This window comes from Synchiropus splendidus, chromosome 14 (genome assembly GCF_027744825.2).
Source record: "Synchiropus splendidus isolate RoL2022-P1 chromosome 14, RoL_Sspl_1.0, whole genome shotgun sequence".
Taxonomy (NCBI): domain Eukaryota; kingdom Metazoa; phylum Chordata; class Actinopteri; order Syngnathiformes; family Callionymidae; genus Synchiropus; species Synchiropus splendidus.
In genome coordinates this window covers 10,411,227-10,437,604 of record NC_071347.1, presented here as the reverse complement: position 1 = coordinate 10,437,604, position 26,378 = coordinate 10,411,227, and the positions used below count along the sequence as shown (strand labels likewise).

General features: G+C 42.9%; 1 protein-coding gene across 3 annotated transcripts; it reads right to left on the bottom strand.

The window, feature by feature from the left end:
• Window positions 1-1,453: 1,453 nt before the first annotated feature.
• dennd4a (DENN/MADD domain containing 4A) lies at window positions 1,454-26,076 on the bottom strand. Of its 3 annotated transcripts, none has more exons than XM_053885725.1 (30): window positions 25,870-26,076; window positions 20,070-20,401; window positions 19,682-19,928; window positions 19,545-19,614; window positions 19,309-19,478; window positions 17,936-18,174; window positions 17,785-17,851; window positions 17,332-17,390; window positions 16,763-16,907; window positions 16,501-16,676; window positions 16,116-16,216; window positions 14,738-14,956; window positions 14,269-14,414; window positions 13,905-13,922; window positions 12,147-12,280; window positions 11,770-11,902; window positions 11,383-11,589; window positions 11,015-11,143; window positions 10,779-10,923; window positions 8,963-9,085; window positions 8,408-8,518; window positions 6,848-7,686; window positions 6,571-6,778; window positions 6,076-6,167; window positions 5,816-5,991; window positions 5,367-5,721; window positions 4,366-4,483; window positions 3,958-4,120; window positions 3,816-3,880; window positions 1,454-2,707 (listed from the first exon to the last, which is right to left on the bottom strand). In XM_053885725.1, exons 2-30 carry the CDS (start codon window positions 20,378-20,380, stop codon window positions 2,571-2,573), a joined length of 5,103 nt encoding a protein of 1,700 aa, XP_053741700.1. In that variant the 5' UTR covers window positions 20,381-20,401; window positions 25,870-26,076; the 3' UTR covers window positions 1,454-2,570. The 3 variants fall into 3 exon arrangements, with proteins under 3 accessions (XP_053741700.1, XP_053741701.1, XP_053741702.1); XM_053885726.1 differs by having other exon boundaries at window positions 16,116-16,213; XM_053885727.1 differs by lacking the exon at window positions 13,905-13,922.
• Between the last annotated feature and the right edge of the window lie 302 nt (window positions 26,077-26,378).

The following is a 26,378-nucleotide window of genomic DNA, read 5'->3' as shown; positions in this document are numbered from 1 at the left end:
TTCAGAATCACAGAGTTGACTTTTATTTGACAACACAACTTACTTTGACCACTTCAGCTTTCACAATAGCTGAGGAGTCCCACTCCCGGTTCACTGACAACTGAAGTGACTTGATCTTTGCTTAAAGGAAGACATGGGAGCATGCACACTCCTGTTCCCAAACTTTTCCATGCTAATGACCCTTAAATGACAGAAATCTGACAGGTTTATTTTTTTAATTCACTCTATCATAATTGATCTCTGACACCTACAAATGCAAGCCAGAGCTTCAGCTTGTTCCTTGAGGCTCTCTGCTCATTCACACGAACACTGTCAGTGGAGGGTCAGCAAACTAGGTCAGCAGCGATCACCCACGTCAAAGTAAGGCTCCCCCCCTTCAGTTGACCGAGAAATCTAAAGCAAGGCCAGCGGACCGAAAGAGCAGTGGTCGAGCCAGAACCACACTCTCTGGTCGTGGTTACTGCTTACTGCGCCTTCAAAAATAGTGAGACTTCTAGCGCTGTACTCAGGGTGGTTGGTCTGCTGGGCCAGATCTTAGGGGACTCTCTTCCATGGACCTAAATAGAGAACCACTGATGGGGCAAAATCTCCTGCCTCAACTGTTCATTCAAACATTCTATTTTTAGTTTTAGTTTCAATGCAAGATGTTATTGTGTTGTCAAACAAATTGCAGCTGTGTCTTTTAAGGGGCTGATTCATCTAACGTTGTCCTGGTTTCACTTGGTTTTTATTTGGTCCACTGTTTATTTCATTCCATTTCGCGGCCTCTTTTCTCCCTTGTGTTAGTGACTTTGCTGCAGGCGGGTTCAGAGGTCATGCGCCAGCTTCTTAGTCCAGCGGACATCTATCTGGACTCCACTATCAAAACAATTTCTCTGTCAGAAGTTTGGCCGCAATTGACTTCCACTCGGCTACAGTCCCTTCGGGAAAGCACATCTGCTCAACTCTGCAGTCTTTTATAGAGGACATTAACTCGCGACGTCTTTTGTGGTGTTGTGTTAGAATGTGAGGAACCATGGATAAACAAGAAGAAGCTGCACAGCGTTTCTAATTCTCACCGGAGCTTTGTTTAGATACTGAAGAGGAAAAGCTTGAGTGTGTTTTCGGAGCCACTGCTTATAGGAATAAAGCGTAAGGCATTTTATATTGGCGTAAAATAAAACAAGCGATTTCCTGGGTGAACAATTGACCTTCGACACTCCAATACGGCGCCAAGTAGATGCTAAATGTGGCCTCTGAGAGCAACACATTGTAGAAGGCATTCATAATTCATATTGCTTGTAATAGACTCCAACTATTGAGCGGTCACATAAATATTGGCCTAAGGCTAAGAGTTGAATATAATATGTTCTGGAAGCAGGGTGTTGTGGTGCGATGGACTGCCTTCCAGGGTGTCCCTCGCCCTGACCACAAGCCAGGCTTGGTGAATCGTGTTCACAGAGAAGACAGTCAGGAGTAAGAGTTCAGAGAACAGGTGTATTTATTTACGAACAACAGCAAATAATAAATCCATCCGGGGTAGAACCTTTTTTTTCTCCATTTTATGTAAAAATCATACAAATTAAACTCATACAAATTTAAATATTCTTCCAGAGACATTATCAGAATTAGTGTAGCAAACATGTCGTCCCGTGTTTTGGTCATCAGAGGGCAGAAGCTGCGGCGTGAGGGTGGAACTGCGGCACGGCACAGAGGTTTCATTGACGCACAGCACTGTTGTTATGATCAAATGCTTGGGAAATTGGCAGGTCGGAGCTCTTTGTGCACGGATACCTGCATTTCAATTACATCAAGTACAAACCTGTAGCTATAACACGACACTAATGTACAAAATGTTGTTGAAGTGATATAAGTGTCGACAGGAGTTCTTTCAATAAAACAGTTACACAGCACAATTATAAAAGCTATTGCTTACAAATGGTCAATAAATCATAGTTTTATTTCCCCTATTTTTGGTACCAAACAGTGGAATGTAACATAAATGTGCATAAAGATAAACTCCCTTCTTGATTTAGATATGTTTGAGGATATAACTGTAGTGTGGTTATACGTGTGTTCGTAGGTGCAGTGTTAGAAAACAGCACAGGGAGTTTGGTCGCTGTTCAAGTCACTTGCTCAAAATGAATGAGTGGCAAAAGCTTGTGTGGTCAAAGTGCTTGGTAAAAAGGTGAATGTCTATAGCAAATATGAAACACACACACACAGGGAACAACAGTCTTGACACGGTCACCAGGACCACTGAGAAGTTGAGACGACTCACAAAGTTACTCACAGTTCCAACACTATGTCATAAAGTGTATCTTGGCTGTACAGGTGAGACATCATGAAAATACAATGGATTTCATTCATATTTACAGTTGTGATTACAACAGGTGTTTTGTGTATCTACAGTAAACAAACAAAAGTGGCAGTTATTCTTTATTGTCAAGTGTTGTTGGTTCCCCTGTGCTTTAGAGCTGAACGCCCCCGTTCAAGTGATCCTGAGTCTGAAGAGCATCCGGAGAAACCAACCAACCAGCAGCAGTGACGGTGACGGGAGAACAGGTGGCGGAGGGAGCGGGGGGAGGCCATCACAGACCGGGCTGCCCGAAGGTCCTGCGGCATTCCATGACCCCGGCGCCGGGCGGCCGGTCACAGTTGTGTGTCAGTTTCACCAGATTGGGGGTGAGGCGGTCGTACGCCAACTTGTACTCGCGGTCGAACGCATCTGGAATCATTTCGCTTGAGTTAATAAAATATGACATAAATGGGTCTCTTTGACTGATGCAAAGAATTTTCTTCTCATGCAAGCAAAACAAATACATTTGTGTCACTCAATGTTTGTAGCAACATGATACACTTAAGTATTTTAAACGTGCAAAACGAAAATAGAAATGATAGAATTATAGAAATGTAGCATCTTTATAATAAACATGAAGGTGTGATGGGTAAAATAAAAAGGAAACAAAATTTAAATGATAAAAAAAAAAATTCTTGACAATAAAGAGGTGTGAAGCACACTATAAATAAATAAAACCTAAAATACATAGTTCATTATCTCTATATGGAGAGAGAAATGTTTCCTCCCACAATAACGGCATCATCTTTTTAAAACTGCTCCCGTCCTTTCGCAGCAGCAACGGTCAAATATACAGAACCTCCAGCAGGGGGCAATGGATCCACAAAAACATTTCCGGACGTGAAGACATCTTTAACCTCGGCGAATAAACTTTAACTTGTTCTGTCGATAACAGTATTGACTATGAATTATATACTTATATATTATATATGGTTTATTGGAGTTTTACATTTTTATTTTCAACCTTCGCTTATGTGTTCAACGTCAAGTACAATATGTATGTTATTATTTTATTATATTTTTTTCAGCGTGTATGTAGGCATTTAAATAACAGTTACTTCATGAAGACATGAAAAATAATACCAGGATGGATTAAATCAAAATATGAAGAGACATGAAGAGCGGCAGATTGTCAGCAGCTGTACAGACCGTAGCTACACCGCAGCAGAGAGGTCATTAGCAGTCGGAGTGTTGACGGAAACTTAAGTTCTGGACAGATTCAGAATTATGATCTTAATCTGGCACTGTGTCAGATGTTAATGGATCAGTGATAATTCACCCTGAAGGGAACATGAACCCGCTGGCTAAATGTATCGGCCATCAATAATTCACGGGCAAAGTGACAGGTTTGACCTGTTGGTGGTGCTGCAGTGAAAGTCAGAGGATGGACAAAGTCATCACCAAGTCTCCGGGGAACTTGAGTGGAGACTTTTAAGAAGTGCAGACCGGAATAGAAGCAAACAAAAGGTGAACTCACTCATATTTATGTTGTTCTTGCCCAGGGCCACCAAAGCCAGGAATAAAAGGTCTCTGTACAGGCTCCTGTTGGACGGAAATAGAACACAGATTGTGACGTTGTTATACGAATATGAGAGGAAGAGTTTTCTCTCTGCTCTCACCTCTGCCTCTTGAAGCCCAGTTCTGGGCCCAGGAGCTGGATGATCTGGCTCATGGGCTGGTGGACATCGCTCTTCTTGATGCTCCTCACAAAACTCTGCAGCAGCTCCACGGTGAAGAGCTGCCCCTCTGCGCACAGACCTGAGCGAACCAGGGAGTTGGCACCTGAGCAGATGGACAGATGCAGCGATCAGCCATCACTCACAGCCCACCCGGACGGGAAAGTGGCGATAAAACTAATAGAAGTCTTGAGTTACATCATGAATGATTTTCCTCAGACTTCCTGTGCCTCCTGCCATTTAAATGCAGATGTCTGACCTTGATCAAACCTTCCATGAGACAGTCATTATCCCCAGCATTTCTGCTTTATATACTGTACTTCTGGATCTGGGTCCGTTAAAATGACTTACAGTGTGTGTTCCACAGGACGTAGCAGGGCTGAACTCTGTCCTGGTGCAACTGGAGGTTGTCCCACATGATCCGCACCAGCACTTGCTTGCTGTCCTCAGATGACACGCCTGCGGGACTCTGCAGGGACAAAGGAAGAGAAAGAGTCTATTAATAAATCGACTATGTGAAGGTGGCACGCAGTTATTACGTCAGCTGCTCGCTTGCTTTTTGACAGAGAACTTTTCTCATGTTCAAAGATAGGAAATAGTTAAAGCCTTTATTGAGGAGCCTGAACCCAACTATAGGATTTGACAGGAGCATTTTGGACTATTGCAACTGCATGAAGGTTTATAGAAAATTCAGACAGCATGCAGCTAAAACAGCTCCTTAGTTTGGTGCGATGGAACACTGAATGACGGTTAGAAAAACACAGCTGCAGTGTCTATTTTAGTTAGATCTGGTACTGATGTGATGGGCTGAGGAGGCTTCATGGAACAGTGTCCCAACCTTCAGAGCCCAGCAGGTGGCGCCCTTCATTTAAAAACAATGCAAGGTTCTTAGCCAAAGATCATACAGCAGACAGTAGCCACTGAAAATAAGGACACTGTCTTATCAAGGCAACACTAGCAGGAAACTAACTTCAACTAACTGAAGTGACGTAGCAGTAATGTTCTCTCTGACGACTGAGTTGAGACTATTTTTCAAGCTCACATTGTGGATACAGCAGGAAAGAGTGAACAAACTCGAAGCAAACAAAGTTTTAAAGAAGGCAGAGCTTCAGTTTAGCTAGCAGTTTTGTCCACTGCAGAGTCAGTAGTTTCAAAGTGAAACATCTTGAGTGTGTCTCTCTGTACTCCTGAGTATCACCGGTGGATTCCCTGTTCTGTTCTGGTCATGCTCAACAAATGACTGAGTAATGGCACTAACACAGTTGAAATGGAGATGGCTTATTTTAAGTGGTAAAGTCATGTATAGATGACTAAAGCAGCAACAGTCAGAGGCTCCTGCGCGGCATGCTTACCTCGTCTCCATGGCAACAGTGCTGGGAGGCCAGTATAAGAGCCGGCAGATTACTTGGCAGCTCCAGCCGTCTAAAATACCACACCAGGTTCCAGAAGACGATGGGGTGCTGGTCAACAACACTCGGGGAAGAAATGACCTGGTCGCCTTCGTTCACCAACAAACTCTCCAGCTCCTTCCACAGAACCAGAGGACTCAGGTAAGGTACGGTCACAGGAGCGGATGCAGAGGCGGGTGCAGACGTGGCAGAACGTCTGGCGTGCGTGTGCGAGGGGGAGGATTCTGCTATTCTGCCGGTGGAACTGAGTGACTCAGACATGTCCTCTTCTGCAACAGGGTTACTCTTCGTGGTGGTCCTGCAGGGAGGGAGGGAGCGTAAGCAATAACAATATCACCTTATAGTTAACCCATAACTTTGATCAAACAAACAATCCCTAAGTGTCCACTCACCCGGTCTGTGGTCTCAGATCTCTTATTTCCACGTTGAGAAAAGGGAGGAAAGCAGTGCCGCAGAAGGGACAAGAGCTGTTGAGGTTGGAGTCGTCCGCAGTCCAGCCTGCCATGATCTCCTCGTCATACACCAGACAGTCGCAAGTCTTGCACAGGGAGCAGCTGGACATCAGCACCTGCAACAACAAAAGAGAAAATTCAGCCTTCAGCAGTTCAGCAGTGTGGACGGATCTCTGTCGTGACGCAGAAGTAGCACTCACTTCTACAGTGTAACTGGAAGAGGGCTGAAAGCGACTGGCGTCCGGCGAGGATTCAGGAGTGTGAGGGATTTTGGGAGGAAGTGCCAAAGCGCCTGGGGAGAACAGAGGACTTGGAATCAGACACAAAATAAATAGCCTGACTGTTATCGACCAAATCAAACAATGCTTGTGTGATGAGTGGATTTCATGAATGTTCCCCATTTGTGTGTCTCTCATCCACTGCATTGTGCCTCTGGCTGTGCACAGCATCCTACACGATGAATCCGTGTTCACTGGCCTACTTTCGCTCAGATCACATCCGGAGCCATCAATTTAGCTTCTCCTAAATTTAGTTTTTAAATCACGATGCATCAAAGGAACATCAAACACATCCAATTCACATCAAACAAACGAAACACTGCAGGATGTATAGCATGTTTTGGAGTGATTTTGCAGCCACAGGACTGCTGTAGCTGGTTAAATCTCTGTGGATTTAAGAGAAGCAGAGCCACAAACCTGAGAAAGAGTTGTGTCTGAAGACTCTGTCGGGGGTGCAGGGGCTGCTGTGGCCAATGACTGGGCTCCTCCTGAGTCGAGACACACTGCCATGCTGAGGGGACGTGAACCCATCCGGGTCCAAAATGGAGTCATGATCCAGCAGAGAGGAACAGTCTACGTCTCCAGAGGTCAGCGAGGAGACGCTGATGCGGTCACAGTTTCCATCCTGTTGGTGTGACAGAGCAAGATCAGATCACATTTCCAGGAACTTCGCACTAAATCACAGAGTACGGACCTGTGTTAATGAAGTCTGAGAGGAGAGTCGCGAGTAGAGGCGGCTGGCTTTCTCAGCCACACCCTTGCCCGCTGATATGACGCTGCTCCTGAAGATGTCCAGAGTTGGTGTGAAGAGAGAATCCATGGAGAACGTGGAGGGAGTCGGCGAGGAAGGAGACACCAAAGATGAAGGCCTCTCCTTGTTTGGCACCCCCAGTGGAAGCGACGGGGACTGCCTCAACCGCTCTTTTGGTTTGATGGGCAGCGGGAGGTGTGTGTTGGAGCGGAGGATGGCGGCGGGTCGAGGGGACGAGTGAGGAGAGGAGGACGGCTGGAACAAGGGGCTTGATGGTTGCTGGAGGTCCATACTAGGCGCACGGTTGATTAAAGGACTGTTGGTGTTGTTCATGTACATCTCGATCTCCTCGGCCAGCTCGCGGCGTGCAGTGGGCGTGTTGCTGCTGCCGCTTTCTGAGCGTGCTGCTGTTGCCATGAGAGACAGGGGGTCATACCCAGTCTGGATACCAGTCCTACTCACGGTCCCTGAACTGCAGCTGACGCTCCTCTTCAAAAGTGCCACGCCCTCCTGCTCCTCACTCTTGTTAGCCTCTGTCCCTTCTTCTTCCACCCCCTGCAGCCTGTCCTCCACTGGGTGGTGCTGCCTCACGAGCTGAGGGACTGTAAGTGTTAGTTTTCCATCTCCAACTGACAAGTCCAGAGATTTGGGACGCTCGGTTTTTGATCTGCAACGGCGAGCGACACGATATGTCGGACTGGGTAAGTGGCTGCTGGAATTTACAGCATGAGAGTCTTCAGGGGAGTGTGTGACGCTGCTGTTGGGAGCATCGGTGTCAGGACCTGAAAGGTGGAGACCATCAGAACACACAGCTTAATGCACTAGCAAAAAAAACAACATAAAAACAAAATAAACACATTGGCGGCACTTTACTTTAAGCACAGTTATAAGGCATCAAATGGCATTTCAGATCCACAAATGGATTCAGCTGCAAAAAGGTTTGTATTCTGAGCTCTTTACTGGCGCCACAACTTTAAACTTTGACACATATGATAGTACCAATGTTTCACTGCTCCTGATTTGGAGTCAGGCACAGAACAGGGTTATTTCTAAGTCACCACTTCATATCACAGTACTCTCAATGTTGTTAGACTCTGCCTCTTCAACAACAACTGAGTCATTTTTGCACTCTGACTCACAAACACACTGCATGAAATACATTGACCGAGTTGCATCAGTGCAAAATAATCCTCATCTTTTAGTGCTGTACACGACATGTACCTGCTTCAGTCACCTCTGCAGATTACTTAGACATCCAGACACACTTTTCGATCTAACTCAATTAAATATGAATCCTGTTACACACATGCACATGCACAGGGGCAAACAATGGTTACATAACAGTTCCATTGACATAATGTTTTTGAAAACAAGACAAGAGACGACGCTACATTACGCCCACACTGTAAAATGACACAGCCAGTTGATATTTCAACCTGAACATGATTATTTAAGCAACAATAGTCCCAGGTTGTTTAAAAAACACAGGCTATCATAACTCACCAGGCTGCCGTGACTCTTTGTCTTCGATCCGAGGAAAGCTTTCGCTTTCCCTGCAGCACATTTTCTCCTCCTCTTTGGATAAGGAATCGTAGCCCTGGTCTGACTGTCCACCTGTGAGATTTAACTCATGATTAAATCCTATAAACCATCACTTAATGGCAAAAGGCCAAACAAACAAACAAGCAAACAAAAACCCAGAAACCTCTAGAAGCAAAATATTTATCAACAATTCTGACTTAACACAAAGGGAATATATTCGCATCACTAACAGTGTATCATTCTACTAACTGTGAAGACATACTGCAACCACTGAATTATTTCAACACCATGTCAATATCAGAATATATATCATTGTGGTGGTGATTATCAGGTATCTTTAATCATGTATATAATATTTTTCTGTTCTCCCTTCTTGTCCTCCTTGGTTATAGTTAGCACCCAACATAAACCTCAGGTGCTCTGCAGTTCCTTAACCATCTTCCCTGTTCAAATTCCCCAGCTTTACAACCCTCCAGAGTAAAGAAGTGAGAAAGATGTTAAGCATGTAAAGCATACCTGTGCTGAATCCATCGTCGCTGGAGTCCATTTTATTGAAGTCTGTGTCGATGGACGTGCGCTCGGCGGAGTCATTAGCGCTGTCTAAACTACCGTGACTGACAGTGTCAAGATCGCTACCGTCTGAGGGGAGATAAGAGAAATAAGTGAGACTGCAGTCCGTCAAAAGACAAAGTTTATCTGTTGAGACATGAACATGTCATGGAGAGATGCACTCAAAGATTCAGATAAATAACACATTTGCTGTCATGGAAAACAGCATAATTTAAATAGTTTCCATTTGAGTTTCCATAATTTCCATTTATTTGACTCATAATTCAATATGATAACATCTGACATTAAAGAAAAAAAAAAACAATACATAGAAACTAGTAAGAGATAATAATAATAATAAGGATATGATATACAATATAATTCACATTCAGTAACAGCATCTGACCTCTTGATACAATGACACATAACTATTGAGTGTTTTTAAGGATTCAGTATTTTTCAGTCACTCGGAATTTGACATGAGTTATGTTCATAAAAGAGCGAGTGAAGATGTTCTCACACAACTTTATTAACAACACCACAGCACAGTAGCCCACTCTGCTGTCAGTTTCCTCCAGTCATGCCCCAGATCCCAGTGCCCTACTCGGTCATTAAATTGACAGCAGGTGGCAGCAGGTCAACTTTCAACAACAGAAAGAGGCTTGTTTTGAAGGTCCACACCACAATTTAACACCCAGTTGTTTCTCTCTGAGGAAGGGCTGTTCTGAACCTCAATATAGTGGCCAACCATCTTGCAAACCCCCACTGTGGATAACTAATGTCCTTGCATGACTGTTTTTATTTGTATGGTATAGTCCCTTTGCTTGGGACTTGTGTGGTTGAGAATTAATTTCATGAAGAAAAGAAAAGAAAGCTGATTGATGTTGGGAGCGTTTTAACTGTATCTCACAGCAAAGACAGGAAAAATGAATTTTTGCTGCTATGAACTTCATCTAACATTTGGGAAGAGATAACAGTGTTGGTTATTTGTATCATCAATTGCTTTTTTGATGTGTCTGTCAGATAAAGAAAATATTGATGAATAATTCAATACAAACGCAGAGTGATCAGTCAACTGGTTGCTTCTGATTTTTATGAGTTTGATACGTTAACATTGAAAGGGGCAAAAATGCCTCCATGTCATGAAATATTTAGCCTATTAGCATTGTAACCTGGAGGCAAGAAAACATTGATTCTCTGAAGTCAGTCAACACAATAAGTTAGTACAATGCTTAAATAACACTGGAGTGCTATTCACACTACCAAACTACTTCACACTAGTTGTTACTGTGATATTTCTGCTGCTTCATTCGTAGCATACTTATGACCTGTTCTGTCTACTTTAATGAAATCGCATCATTTGGTCTTTTTAATCTTGTGCTATATTAATATACAAAATATACATAAATATTTTTGTGTTATTTTAACAGGTCAGAACAGAACCTCATATTTTTGCTTTTTGATTTTGATGTTTTATTAGTGAAAACCTCTGAGATACTTCTTTAATTGGGGGTTTCACACTTTCACCCCTCGAGGTTTTCTCTGAAAGCAAAGGGATCATTCCAACGGCTAAAGGCTCTCCAAGCAGCCGTAAATATTTTCACTCTCGTGAAGTCAGGTTAAAAAGTCTAAATCTGCTTTCAATTAGAAAGTGGTATAGGCTTACTAGACTATCATAAGATGTTTGCTGATGCAACAGAACACAAGAATATCTCTCTGCTCAAATGAGTGGAAATCAGTCATTATCAAATATCAGGGCGAGTCTGGATATTGTTATTCTGACCTGACAGTTGAGGGTCCCTGTGCGGGGTCTGTTGTTTTCTCCCCACTTGCTTGAACTGGGCCACTCCTCTAACCACATTCCTCAGCTTTGCCCACAAAAAGAAGCCTCCCCTGGTGGTGGACGGCCATGTGCTCTCCAGCACCGCCTGCGGGGGACGAAAAAATAAATACATTTTCATGCACTCAGATTTTACTTAAATTATTTATAATCATAAGCATGAAAATACAAGCGCTAACCTTGTTGTAGTAGCCATAGGTGATGGCATTGGGTTGGACTCCAGCCTTCTTCATCTCAAACAGAACCCTGACCGCCAGGACCGGCTGACTGTACTGACCACACAACTGCAGCAGCACTCGATAGCACACCTTAACACAAGAGAGTTTATTAGAGATAAAAATATAATAAAAAATGGAAACACTTATTTAATAATTGATAAACAAACCACTGTTGTTGTTAACAATCAGTAATAACAATGATGTTGTGAGTGAACACCATTGCAGGGTGTAGACAGGCTTAACAAGTTCCTAATCTGCTCATATGATGCTAAATGCAAATGAATAAGTAGTATATGTATGTTATGTGTATGTTTTCTTTGAACTTGTACCTCATCTGGAGCCTGCAGTTTCTTGTCTTGCATCTTCCTCAGCACGTCGTATGCCAGTTGGAGTGATCGCACTTTAGAGTGGCAGCTGTTGACAAAGCCCGGCAGGCAGATGAACCACAGACCGTAACAGTGACGTAACAGACATTTGGACCACATTTGGGGCATAGATGACTGTGTTTTGGCCATCTTCTGTGCAGATTTGAGCTCCTGCAACATGACAACAACAACCGTTAAAAGACTGCATTTCTTCACTTTACAATTATACAGTAAAAGTGACTTTCCCTGTTTTATAGCTATGTATTCACCGAAGGGGAAGAAGTCACTGTGTTGCTTTATAATTCCACAGTGATTTTCAGTATTTTCAACACTAACAATTTCCAAACTGACCTGTTTAGAGCGCCTAAAAATGGCCGTTGGGCTGGCTGGGCTGCTGTGGCGTGAAGTCAGGTTTGAAGATGGAGTATTTGGTCCCTCCAGTGGCTCCAGAAGCTCCGGGCTGAGCACAGGGAAGCCAGCATAGCTGCAGAAACAGTGAGTGGATAAGACTGGGTGACACTAACTGGAGAAGACACAGTAGTGACTAAAATAAAACAACACTTCCTGTTCTAGATCATTTGATGTTCGGAATGAGGGGCTTGATCAAAAATACCAACTGCGCAGCGCTGACAGATTCTTCATCTACTAAAGCAATTCACCCAGCTCTGCTACAAGGCTGTGAAAACCTGTGTGGGAAGATGAGCTGAATCAGTCAGTTGAGGGTGTACCTATAACAAAGCGGGTGTTCTTCTCCCTGCGGTAGTGGAGGCAGCTCCGGAGGGTTGATGTAAACCGTGTGCTCACTGAGATATGACTCATCAAGCTCGATCAATCTGGTGTCCTCAGGCCGCTCACTGTCCATCTGGATGGCGAGAGACATATTCATTATTGTTGGCTTCCCTAAGCTCTGCTGCAACATAAATCCATAGGCACTAATCGCTCTCCAGCTCAGGGACAGCAAACCTCTGATCAGATCTGACGGCCAGTCATCTTGAACATATGCCAGTCATGACTGCGTACAACAGAGTATTGCATCGGTAAGTAGCAGTGAAAAATGGAATGCAGGCACAGAACTGATGATGTTTCGTCACTCAGCTGCCAAGATGTCAAACCTTTGTCTGCAGACATTAGAGACGGCAAAAGCTTCAGAAAAGCCCTCACGAATGGCTCAGACAAAATCGCTAATATCATGGCAGCGCCTCAATCTCCAGTGCTGTGAAAGGGCTTTTTTCCACTCAGCCGAGTGCATGATTCAGTCAAGTGAATCCCCCTGACCTGTTTACCCTCCTGCTTGGAATCTATGTTTTGCTTCTCCGCTTGTTGACCTTCCTCTTCTACTGAAGAGGTCTTTCTCAATAGCCCAGTAGTTGCTGACCTCAGCAGATGCTCACTGATTCAAGGCTTCCAGTTCTCAGTAAAAGCCACGTTTCTAATGGGAGTGTGCTCAGCGGATACAAGTTTGACTTCCTAATTTCACAACAGTGCAAGCTGATGGAGATTATGGGACAGAAGACGGATGTTTTGTCTCCTTTGTCTGGTCAAAAGAAAAGCATGCAGCACTAAAACAGTGCTGTGCCACAGCAGGGATTCTATAGCTTTATTGGTATGCATTGAAATGTAAGAGTTGGCTTTTACGATGAATCACGTGTGCTAATCTGGATTAAGTGTTTTAAGACCAAGCAGTGGATGAATGAAAGTGTAATACAAAATAGATTTCAATCAGACAATCAATGATGGCAATTTAGGCTTGTTATTCAGTGTGCATTAAACCTGTTGTTCAGTTAGGCAAACTTGATAGTAATCTATTAAAAGATTGTGTGGCCTGCCATTTGGACCAACAATAAATCGGCACGTTCACAGAAAGCAGGCTTAGTCAATGAATATTAATTTGTCTTAAAATCCCAGTAAAAAATATCAGTATTTGTTCTACATGACGAGTTATAGCTCTTTGAACGCCATATTCAACAACAAAGTATTTTAGCAGAGAAGGGTATTTCAGCCAGGTTTCACTTGTTCAGTGAGATGTCACTCAGTAAGAACTCTAAACAGACCAACACAGCCATGTCCTGTCATTCACTTGAATCTATTCCTAACTCCGTTTTAGAAATGTACACAAAGCCAAGGAGGTACATATACATTGACGAGTACATTTTTATGATTCAAAACACCACCTGGATCCATAAATATTTTGAAGGATTTGTCACTCTGTGGAGCATGAACTGTAGTAGAGCTCCAGCTCCAGTTTTGCTCCTATGTATGTAATAATTGCTTGTGACATATTTTCATGGTCTGTGTTCACTCCATTTATAAAATCAACCACATTGACTCTACTGCAAAGTGGTGTGGCTTGTTCAAGTGGTACATAATTCATGTTTGTGGAGCTGGCTGAGACAGCATACATAATGCATGCAAACATGACAATGCAGACACTCAAACGTGCACATGCTGTAGAAATCCAAGTGAATAACTACAAAAGCAGCGCATACCTTTGCTCCTGTGAACAACTACAAGACGGGGCAGCAGTAAAGAAAGAAAGAAAAGGCTTTTTGAGAAGACTTTTTATGAGACACACCAAGATAAGATTGATCAAAACAATACCTGAGACGGAAAAACTCGTATGTTTATTGCTATTAAATAGGGTTATTTGCATATCAGCTTCCAGCAGCTTCCAATTAAAGCAAGACTCCGGCACCACTTTTTGAATTATGGAAGACAGCATGTGATTAATTGTCTTCCTAAATGCCACACTTTTTTTGGAAAGTGAGGTCACAGCAGACTTAACAATTGTTTCCACAGCCGAAGAGAAATCGGCTCACAGTAATTAATAATAGGATGAATTGCATGGCTCACCTTATCGACACACTCGTCAAAGTAGGCCAGACTCGCATCTTTGTCGCTGACGAATGAGCACTCTTCAATGAAGCGGCTGAACATTTGCGTCTTGGTCATGAGGGAGTAAAACCTCTGGTGGGAGCGATCTCGGCTCTTCAGGAAACCTGCGAAAAAGCATTACGTAAAGACGCATTCCGATAATATCAGATGAAACGGACCTTCACTCATCTTCCGGAAGAATGGAGACGGGGGTTTATATCAAGACATACAGGAATTTGGTGCTGAAACAGTTTGTTCTTTACAGTTCTTGCATAACAGCTCACAGATGTGGGGACAGCAGACAATAAATCATAGTGGGTTCAGTGACTTGTCAACAGACTAAGTTCCCTCTGAGGCTTTCCCCTCTTTAACATTGCAATTTAAACTCATGCTAAAACAGCCTTCCCTGACCTGCTGCTGGATGCACATGATCACTGATAAAGTGTACCTTGAATGTCGAAAAGTGAGCTGGCGTCAGTGGTCTTTTCTGAGGGGGCCTGGGTGATGGGCAGCAAGTAGGAGCGGTAGCCACGAAGGATGGCGGCCATGAATCGGAGAAAGGCTTCTTGGATCTCCAGCTCAAGAGTCTGGAGACTTTTCCCACCACTGAGCTCGCTATCAGTCACTGTGTGCTCCATCTGCATATCTTCACGGTCAAACTGCCCCCCTGGAGACACGCAGCAATGTAATAGATGATATCAGAAACAAAGCACATGGATGCAGTCAAGTTCTTCTGGAAGTGCTCAAGTTCTTCAGAGTATTTTCAACAAAACAGTGGGAACTCATTTTATATCTTTAAGAAATAAGGTAACAATTTCTCGTCTCATTTATAACACATAATGAGTACATTTGTGAGACAAAATAATGCTTTCATAAAGCTTTATAGAACACGTTACGACTGTTCATAATCATATATGACAAGGTTCATAAAACACTTATATAGCTTATATACTTATATATTATAAAGCACTTAACCATCACCCTAAATTTAACCACTCTGAAATAAAAGATAACACTATTCTTTCTGCACCTTATAATACATGATAAACCCATCATACGTCAACCAACCATACGTTGTTGGACCTGATTATGTACATTTTCTATGAAGCCTTATAAATGCACCATGTCTTATGAATGTAGTAATAATGCATTATAGATGAGACTTTTAGGTAAAGTGTTGTTTTAATCATTAATGTGAAACTGTAAAAATATGTGTGAATAGAATATGCAAAATCCACACTAAGGAAAAAAGGCCAAAATAAATAGAAATAAAGATGAATAAACAAATATAAATATTTCCAAGTAAAATATTCAAATAGATAATACTCTAATATTTCTTTTTTATATTACATATTATAAGGGTCAAGGAAATTGTTTACTATTACATATATATAGTATTTATTTGTTCAATTCATTTTCCGTTTATATGCAGAGAACGAATACATGGTATCTGACAGGATGTAACGTAAATCTACTACATACTAGCCATTTCCCAAAAGGTCACTCTTGCCACTGAGAAATGTTGTTTGTAAATGTATTTTGAAGTAGATGTGATGCAGTATTTACTATTTTAGGAAATCACTGCACAGAATGACCATAATGTAGTTTATAAATGCAATGTAGGAAAAAGATTTAGTGATGATGAGGCAGGACCAAGAACGGGAAACAGTTAGTGTAAATAACATGACCAGTAAACACAATTAGTATAACATTACAATATAATCAATGTCTACCCTCTTGTACTGATGATGCACGCTGACTCAGCAGACTCCACATCTTAAATTATTCAGCAGCTCCTCATATAAACCCACACAAGATCGACTCACCCTCTGTAAGCTGTTGATGGATTTTATTCAGGGAATTCAGAAGATGCTTGCAGGCTCTCCGGGGTAGAATTTTCCATGTTAAAGCCTTCTTGTCGTCTCTTCTGGAAAAGCAGCGTATGGTTTTTGTTACATTGGTGAAAAGCGAGGACGCGTCGCAGAAACAAGACAGACTGAGATAAGAGTAACACCCGCTGACAGCTTAATGTTTAGAATGTTTTACAAATTCACATGAGGGATGAGTCTCAGCCTTATGTTAAGAAAGTAAATTTAACATTCCTTCCCCTCTTGTTACATAAGGGGCTCCCACTGACAGAAGAAGATAACCTTTGGCTACAAAATGTGTGTGAAAACCTAAATAGATTCACTTTATGGGTGTTTAACTCACTGGGAGATAGTGTTGGTGTCCAGATCCACACAGCTGATGTCGGCTGGAGGCACGTAAAGGTCAAAGTATCTGGAGTCAACACCCACGATGAAAGGACAAGGAGCACTGAGTACACCGGCCAGAGCCAGTGGGCAAAGCGGGATGTACGGGCACGGCCAGTGGAAGGGGAAGATCATCTGGAACAGAACATTATGGCCACTATGTGATCAGAATCAACTCGATTAAAACGCTTTTGTAGTTGATGTCTTCCTGACACACTTACAGACACGAGGGCCTCAGTCACACTGGTGAGTACAGCTGGACGCAGCGAGTGAACCAGGATCTTGTGCTCAGTGACGGCCAACACAAGCAGAGTAGCAGCATTTTTGGGACCAAGGTTCATCAGTAGCGTGGAGAGACTTCCACCGCTTAAAAGAACACATTGAATAATCTTGGAATTAGCCACACTGACTTTGACTACACCATGTATCTGTAACTATTTAACACAGGGCTCTCAAACTCTTAGATCACATGCATACTACAGGAAAAAAAAAAAACTAATGTAAGGCAGTGCAACCTTCCAGCCCTGCAGTGCAAGCTTGGAATTCCTCAAGAACATATTGATCCAACACGCTATAATTCAAGACTGGCACCATGAGTGTGAGGCACATTTGTAGGGACTCGTCGTATAACATGGTATTTAATATGAAATAGTGGTACTAGATGGTAATGCCTGTTTGATCAACAATGGCAATGAAAAGGAGGACACTAGTTCATGAAGCCTTTCACTGTTAGTCAGAAGAATTTAAGTTCCTTTGAAAATAGCCACAGGTGTGATTGTGACAAACGTACCTGAGCGGTAGAGGTGAGGACACGGGCTGGCTCAGTATCAGGGAGTCATGTGGCGACAGCTGAAGGGAACAAACAAAATTAAAGTGACCTCATGAAATCAAGTTGTCTTTAAAACAAGCCAATGTATCAGACAACAGACTGGCTGGACCCTGCAGGTCAGTCTCCTCCACCTTAACCTAGCTTGAGAATCCTCCCTACTATTGTCAATCCTCTACATGTTTTGCTTTATCACATCCATGAATCTGAATGGTAATACTGCCCTCTTTTTCTTTTGCCCAAAACTTCCACATTTAACGTTCTACAATCACCCATGCACCCTGTCTTATGACCTTTAATAAATGCATTAAGCTAAGTCGATTATATTCAAATAAACTTTTGTATACTTGATTACTTAATGTAATCAACCAAACGCTTGCTTAGAGAAATTACTGAGCTTTTGCTTTTGAAACATACCTGCACAAGGATGCGAGGTCGCTGGGAGGAAGGGAAGGGGACACTCTGCATGAAGTGAGAGACATGTCTGTAAAAAATGAACATCCAGTTATTAGTCCACAACACAGACTGGCGTAAAAACAGAAACTGGGTCAAAAGCGAAATCATTTACTTTTCAATCGGAAGAGCATGAGGTCCGGAAATGGAGTATCTATAAAGGAAAGTGAGAAAGCTCCGGAATGACTGAAAGAAGGGCCAGTGGGAGAGCAGACAGATGCTCTTGTTGCAGTAAACACTTCTGGTCCCATCAGGCCCCAGTTCAGAACCGGGAAGGCCCAGCTGTGAGATCTGACGATCCGACAGCTTTTCCTCTGAGTAAGGCTCATAGAACTGGATGGCTGCTCCGTACACCTGCAGACAGCATGGAGGTGTTAGAGCAACACAGCAACACGCACATACATGCACACATGCTTGCAGCTCTGTCTTTATGGGGACTTCTCATTGCCATAATGCTTTCTCAGGTCACCCAAAACCTAACCATCCGAAAGAAATGGCTAACGTTAACCATGATGCCATACCAAACTTAGACACAATTATAGTGACCCGGTATTTTGACACCTTCATCCTCAAATCGAGGCTTGGATTTTTGGAGTTCCCACAAAGGCTTAAGGTCCCCACAAGGAGGTGTTTTGTCAAGAATTGCTCCCAGAAGCGAGGATAACCAAGGTACGCAGACACACACACACACACACACAGATGATGTTCTGATGCAAACTCAGAGGTCCCTTCAAAGACTTATTCAGATCAGATCGAGCAGGAGCATTTCGCTCAACATTAATCAGTGAAAATACATTCAAGCCTTTGAAGTCTTCCCCTTCAAAATGAATAAACAACTAATTCCAGACATCAAGTGCCAGGAGAGGACAGGCTGCAGGATTCAGGTTCCAGGGAAGAGGCTTAGAGGCATCCTGCGTTTAAACCCTCTCCACCAACCCAGTGGCGCATGAACCATCCATTATTCAAAAGATAAGCTGCAGAATATCTTTTATGCTGCATTGCTCTAAAAGACAAGCTGCACTTCAGTATTCAGAGCACTTCCAACTCGTGAAATAGATTTCATTTCAGTCAAAGGATGGACATTGATAAAAAACAGTCTGGCAGTCTTGGAAATAAACATGGCAGTTCATCAACAAATGAGCCCACGAGGGAACCTGGTGTGAGAGAGCTGGAATCAAACACTAGGATGAAAGGCCGCTGGAAATTACACAGTAGCCACCAGCCTGATTTATTTGACGTTTGATTCTGATTCTTTATCTGACTGACTGGTATCATGGCAACTGACTGTTGGCAGCCTTTGCATAAGGGTCCATTGGAAAAGTTCATAGTTAATCTTGTTAGGTCTTCAAATCATTATATAACCAGTGGTTAGCCACAATGTGCTTCCTCCACTCCCACACTACACAGCCTTTTCAGCTCTACCAATATCAGCAATGCATTAGCATAGTTCTCATACATACGGCCAGCACATTAAAAAAGGAATCGTACCTTTTCCCCTGACGCCCCTGTCAGGACAAACGTGGAGAAGACAGGAAGCGAGTGTTTGGTGTGGGCTGGCCAGCGCTCTATCGTCGCCCCCATCGGCAAACAGAACATCGGCACTGATTCAGGCAGCGGGAACGACTCATAGTCGTCTTCAGGATACCTACACAGCAGACCTGTAGAAGAAGTTGCCCATTAAATACTGTAGGTGGCGCGAGGGTTGGCATAATGTCAATGTTTACCTGCTTTATATGCGATTGCGTTCGCTTTAGCTAGGGACTTCTTATAGCAGAGATAAACTGATGATCCCCACTGCAACATCAGAAGGGACAGGTTTCAGAAAATGTGCTTAAATTTTTTTAATTTTTTTAGGACTCACCATGCTGCTGTTAAGATTCTTGTCCAGCTTGCAGAAGGTGTGAGGAGGGGTCTCCCCCTTGGCGGGGATGATGATGCACACATCGGTGACAGCTAGCGAAGTGTGAGGCTGGCTCTTTGGGGCACGCCGGTAGGTGATATAGATTCGCTGTGAGGACGAACTGCTGATGTTTGCGGGGCGACCTGAGGGGGTTGTCTGGACGATGTGACACCCAGGCTTCAGCTTCTCCTTCCACTCGTACAAAACCCTGAAATTAAAGTCACCTTTAAAAGGGGAGAAGTCGAACTCATGTGTAAGGCCAGAGGATGTGTTTACAGGGAGATTAGGTCAAGGGGTGATTAGTGGTTCTGTGTGAGTAAAAGGTCAGTCAGCGAGGATTATTACTTACCCAAGATCTGTCAGTGGAGGCTTATCTCTGCCTCGCTTGAAGCACAAGAAGATCTGCGGGCCCCTGAGGCTGGATCCATTCAGTTCCGCGGAGAGGCCTGAGGGGGTGTTTTCCACGCATGTGAACCCAGGGGGGACCTCCTCACCCAGAGAGCGGACGATTACAGCCACATCTGTAATCGGGGCTTTGGGTTTCACAGACTTTGGACCACCATCATCAAAAGGCAACTCTTCTTCCAAAGGCTTGGACAAGTCAGTCAGGCCTGCAACCACAAAGTAGTCGGCTACACGGGGCCCTTTATCCTCCATCATTTCCCATTCCCACTCTGCAGGCTGAAAAGGGTGAAAGAAGAGAGGAGGGAAATTAGTTCAGCATTCATTAGTGCTGCGTGTAGTCGAGCTTCAAAACAAGGGGAATATAAATCATGTTTGAAATCACTCCCTGGGCGCACTGCATTAATAACTTAACTCGCCGCATTACTCATGCAAGTCGTGACTGTACTACATGTAAAACAGCCATTACCAATACATACCAATGAAAGAATAACATCGTCACAGTGGCACCTGGGTCCAGTTAGTATGCATTCCTGTCTGCGAAAATAGCATATTTCACTCAGCAATATGGGCGGACTTCAGCTCAGTGGCCCTCTTATGTGCTATGAGCGTTTATGTTAAATCAAACACATGCCTTGGTCTGCACAACGCATGCAGGGGAAGGCAAGAAAAGAAGCTGCGCACCAAAACCCACATTGAGCTTTCAGCAAACGTGATATTCTTGGCTCAGCTCTCAAGGAAGACCAGAATAGAGGGGTCTCCAGTGAGTCAGCTTGTTATAGTTGCAGTGTGGAACCCTGGAAGTCCTGCAGATGCTGCGCCAGCATCATCCCTGGTTTATTTCTCTGCGCTGTGCTTCACACTCATGAGCAAACTGATTAAACCCTGCCAATAATTCCCTCGGTTGGCATGAAGCGAGCCCATCCTCTGAATGTGTCACTGTCATGAACCACAACGCCCAGTGACCATATCTCAAGTACTTGCAGGACTTTGGCTTTCATTACAATGAATGCGTGTGATGTTTCCCACGCGACTCTGAGACTGAAAAGTTAACAAGCTTAGGGCGTAAGCCTGACTGCTAATGTGATATCATGGAAACATGGACAGGGTATTGACATGCACCCCATGACAACACTTGGTCGAACAGTGACTCTCAAAAGGCACAGTGAAGTTTGTGAACCACAATAATATCATGATTCAATCGCTTTGATCGCTTTCACGACAAGGAGTCAACATAACCTGATTGAAAGAAGGAGGATTTTACTTCACTAGTTGAGCACAGATGGAGTTAGGCATCTCAAAGCCACTGACCAAATTCACAAAGGACTCGACAAAACACTTTTATACATCTTGAAATAGTCTTAGGATTCAATATTTGAAACCACATTAAGCGGATTTCAAATGTCATATGAGCCACCCAGTTGAAACAATGACTCAGCAGAGCCTCTTGTTCTTCCAAAGTGAACCCACTAACCTCAGAGTTTCATACACTCATTTATCTGTGATGAATCTTGAAAACAATTACTTGCAGTACACACATGTGCAAATGAAGCAGAGGATAAATAGAATTTAAAAAAAAAGCATTTGCCTGAACATAACAATGTCTCACACAATGAAAAACATTCATGTATGCAGTGCAATTTGTGATCTGCCAAATCCATAGCAACAAAAAGTTCATACACATAGACAAACTAATGATAATTTATGTAACAACAAGCAGAACACTGACATTAAAAGATGACTTAGAACCACATGCATAATGTGAATTAATGATGTTCGTTATGCTTCCATTGTTGGCTACATTGCTTCCCTGAAAACTTTGATTTCTAGTAAAGGGTGGGGCTACACATTCAGTATTTCCCTGAGACAAACAGTAAACAATCTATAACAAGAAAAAAACCCCTCAGCATTCCAGGTTATCATAACCATATTTGTGACGAATAAATGAATGAATGTTATGTTAGTAATTTGCTTTAGCATCCTCCAAAACTGTAGTTCCTTTTTTGACAAACCAGCTGTCCCCATTTCCTTGTTTTCCCCCCTCAAGCCTGACACACATCTCAGTAGTTACAAATCCCCTTCTGAAAGTCACACCTGATTTAGATGTCTGATGACGAAGAGGAGGAGATGTTTAGATAGAGTGGCCCCTTGAAAATATGAAATCTTTTCATCGTGCTACAAGTAAGACGGAGCCTGCAAAACTCATATTTTGTAAAAGCAAGTGAGAAAATAACAGCAAAGTTAAGCAAATCAGTCATGCACTGAGCTGGCAGTGGCAAACTCTTTGTCAAGCACAACTCCAATCCACTTTTTGTTTACACTCCAGTTCACTTCATGATGTAACAGCCCAAGCGAGCCGAGGGGCAAGAGTTATCTCTTCACTGTATTCATCCTTTTAAACGTGGATCCCCTCCCGTCGGCCCATAAATACCCGCTGTCAGCAGGTTTTTACATCAACACAGCTGATGAGGGCACGGATTTTGTTGGTCCACAACATAAAAAAAGTTTGGGATTAAAGCAAAATGTAATCTCCGGTCTGAGCTATCATGACGTTCAGACAATTACTGGCTCTGACAGGAAGCAGACCTTAAATTATATCTAATCCTCGCCATGGCAACCACATAAAAAGACAGCAGAGAAGAGATGTTGTGTAAGGAGTTGACTAATGGTGCATTGTCATGTTCCAAAAAAAAAATCATAAGGTTAGTGGAATGTTACCGAGGCTGCCTTTCCCACATTCATCCCACAATTCAATCCAATTATTTATAATAATTTATTTCACCTTGTTAATTCTCATGTTGGAGCTGTGGTAGGTGCTGGTGCAGATTCAAATCCACCTACAGGTAAGTGCCATGTGGCTTTAACTGGGTAGTTTACACTGTGTAGTTTGCATGTGCTTTTGTGGGCTTCCTACGCAGATTCTGGAGGGGATAACTGTCAACTCCAAATTGCCATCAAGGATAAGTTGTTTGTGTGTACGCTGCCCTACTTCCTGCAATGGACAAACACTTCTTATTATGATTCTAAATACATGAGGTAGATGTAATTTACTTCATTATAAGTTGTAGATTAGAATTCCTTTATTTGTCCCACAGTGGTGAACTCCAACGTGTCACTGCAGCCAATGACAGCAAACACGAACAAAACGCCCAAGACATAAAACATACACAACAAAGACATTCACAAAGAAACAGTATACATAAAAACACTGAGCAAATACCTATTATATAAACAATGAGGATAAATAAATAGATCTGAAAAAGATCTGAGAAAAAATGTACAATGAGTCTCATCAAAGTTTACCATTATATAACCTGACAGCACTGGCCATGAAGGAGCGACACAATGGCTGGTGCTGCCCAGTGCTGCGGGAGTGTCCTGGGAGGGGTGAGACATGTTGGCCATCATGGTTGCCACCTTTGCCACAGTCCTCCTGTCTCCCCCCTCCTCCACCGAGTTAAGTAAATTGGTATGATTTGAGTAGTATTGTTTTGTCTTACATATGCCTCACAGCTGAAGGAAAAGTAGCATTGGTACATGAGTAGAGCGATGCCCTAAAACACCATGAAAATACATCAAAATACAGCCTCAGTTGACTTGATGTTTCTGAAGTCTCTATACCGATTGCACCACTTCTACTTGAGCTATAAACTGGAAGTGACACTTGTCTCCTCAAAAGCTGCAACCTTTTCATTCACAACACTCGTCTTGCACCACAACTGGAAACACAGCGGATTTCCTCTTCTTTTTGATGAAACAACTTCTCACTTTTTGTTAACTATCGCTTACATGAGTCACTGTGATTCACAGACTCCGGTGATGACGAACGTTTTCAAACATTGCATTTGTGTGCGCGCTAGAATAAATCATTTCATTGCAGAGACACACTTGCATCAGGTGCAACGTCATCATTGACGATCATTCGGTGACCATAAATGTACTTTTCAGCTCATCAACTAGCAACTGAATTAAAAAAAAAGTTTTATATAATTCATTTAGTTGTATGTTGTATTCTGTATCCTTGGATTTAAATATGAATTCTTGCAGGTAAAAGAAAGCAAAAAATATTCTTCACATGTGAAGTCAAACAAACTCTAGCGAGAAATTACATTTAGAAATGTTCATTGTTTATCATTTAATGTTGAGCTGTTCCAGTCACTCTGACAACAAACTTGAGGACCTCACGTGGGCCTTTGATGATCATGTGGTAGAATTTGCCCTTTTCCCTGGTATTCTGTGCAGAAAGTGTTTCAACAGAGGGCAAATCTTTACGAGACTTGAAAACATATGAGCAGCTCCACTGATGGATGGAAACAGCTGTGTTGTGTGAGACAAATACCTTGGTGTTTCCAGCTTGGCATCTCATTAATGTTTCAGTGCTGGTGTTAGCAGTTTAATGTGATATCTCTGGTATTTGCTCATTGTTTTTTCTGTCAATGAATGCGAAGGTTTGCCCATAAAAAATGAGATTTTCATTGTCAAGTGAACTCCATCAGGTGAACATAGAAGTCTTCTATTTACTTGAAACACGTAATCCAAATGACATTAGAATCAGAATCAGATTTATTGCCATGGTCAGTGGGCATCCCTCCAACTAGGAAAGTGCTTTGGAATAAAATAAAATAAACGTAGCCTCCAGAGGGAAGAGGGACAAACAGTCCATGTAGAGGATGAGAAGGGTCGGCTCTGATCCGACCTGCACGTCTCTGGGTCCTGGAGACATACAGGTCCTGAAGAGGTGGCAGGCTGTAACCCATCACCTTCTCAGCAGAACGCACGGTATTTACACATGCCTTGCTATATTTAAAGGTCCACATATTTATTGTTTCACATTAAGTACTTTTTTTTTTAAGTATATCTGTTTTTACTTTTTACCAAAAAAATCTATAAATATGTAAAAAATCAATAAATATATATTTATACATAAATATACATATTTATGTATAAATATGTCCCAACAACTGTACTTGCCGGTCACTTCCTGGTATTGAGAGTGACCACTTGAGGAAATCGTATGACCCTCACTGCTGTGAGTGGCTGTTGAAGAACCATGAGCATCCTTCATTGCCTACTGTCCATAGCTTGACCAAATCAAAACAAGACGCCGTTGAATAGAAACACGCTTTGCCTTCCCAGGACAGCTGGACACTGCATCCTGGCCAGTGCTGGATTAGAGGGTTCTGGCAGCGGGGGGAAGGGGCACAGGCCAGACCGAGGTAGAAGCAGCACGTTTTCACTCCGCATCTGTTCCCTCTTAGACAGCAAGACAACCCCATCGGCCATTTGCATTCCTCCTGTGACAGGGAGGGGGACCCCGGTACCCACTGGGGGAACCACCCAACGTAAACACAGCAGGAGCAGAGAGGACATCATCCATGATGTTGGCACAAAGCAAATGAGTGGAGCAACAATGATACGGCTGACCGCAGCTAGCGCCACCATAACAATAGAGAGAGGCTACTTGACGAGGCAGCATCTGAAGAAGCCATCTTACGGAGCATCTCTCGGTAAGGATGCAACGAAACAAGGGTCCTCAGTGTCAACACGGTTCGCCACTCTCCACCTCGTTATTGTCATTAATCTTCTCGTAGGGTGTCGGTCCAGCTCCAAACACCGGTAAATGACCACATTCTAACGTTTGCTTCATGACGATAAAGAATACAGCACGAATCTTCGCCGGTATCTCAATGAACAAGGTACATGAGACGCAGCCATAGCGTCGCTGTGTAACATACAAATGCACTCACCTCTCCGGATCCCGCCAACTGAAGGATGGAGCGTCGAAATAAAACTAATATTCTATTCAGTCCTTCACCAAACCGGCTGCTTCTTCAAAGGACCGGCAGGGTTGGTACAAAAATAACAAAACTGAATAAATCACAGTGAGGTCGTGGGCAGCCGAATGAATAATACACCGTGTATTCCTGAGCTGAGCTTTATCCAGACCTGCGCCGCTCACGTGACCGATTACAAACCTTCCTGACGTCATCGATGACAACAGCGACAACAGAATCACGTCTTCGCACATGGAGAAACATCTATCTCTCTGTGTATCCATCTGTTTACCTAGCATTCATTATTAGAATTTTAACATGTGTCATGTCACACGTAGATATTTATCATCCTAGAGAAGAGAGTTAGCCTAAAAATGAATACTTGAAATATGCAAAATAGAACTGAACGTGAGATAAATGGTAGATTACAGTAAAAATGAAACAGTAAATGCCCGTTTATTTACTATATATATATATATATA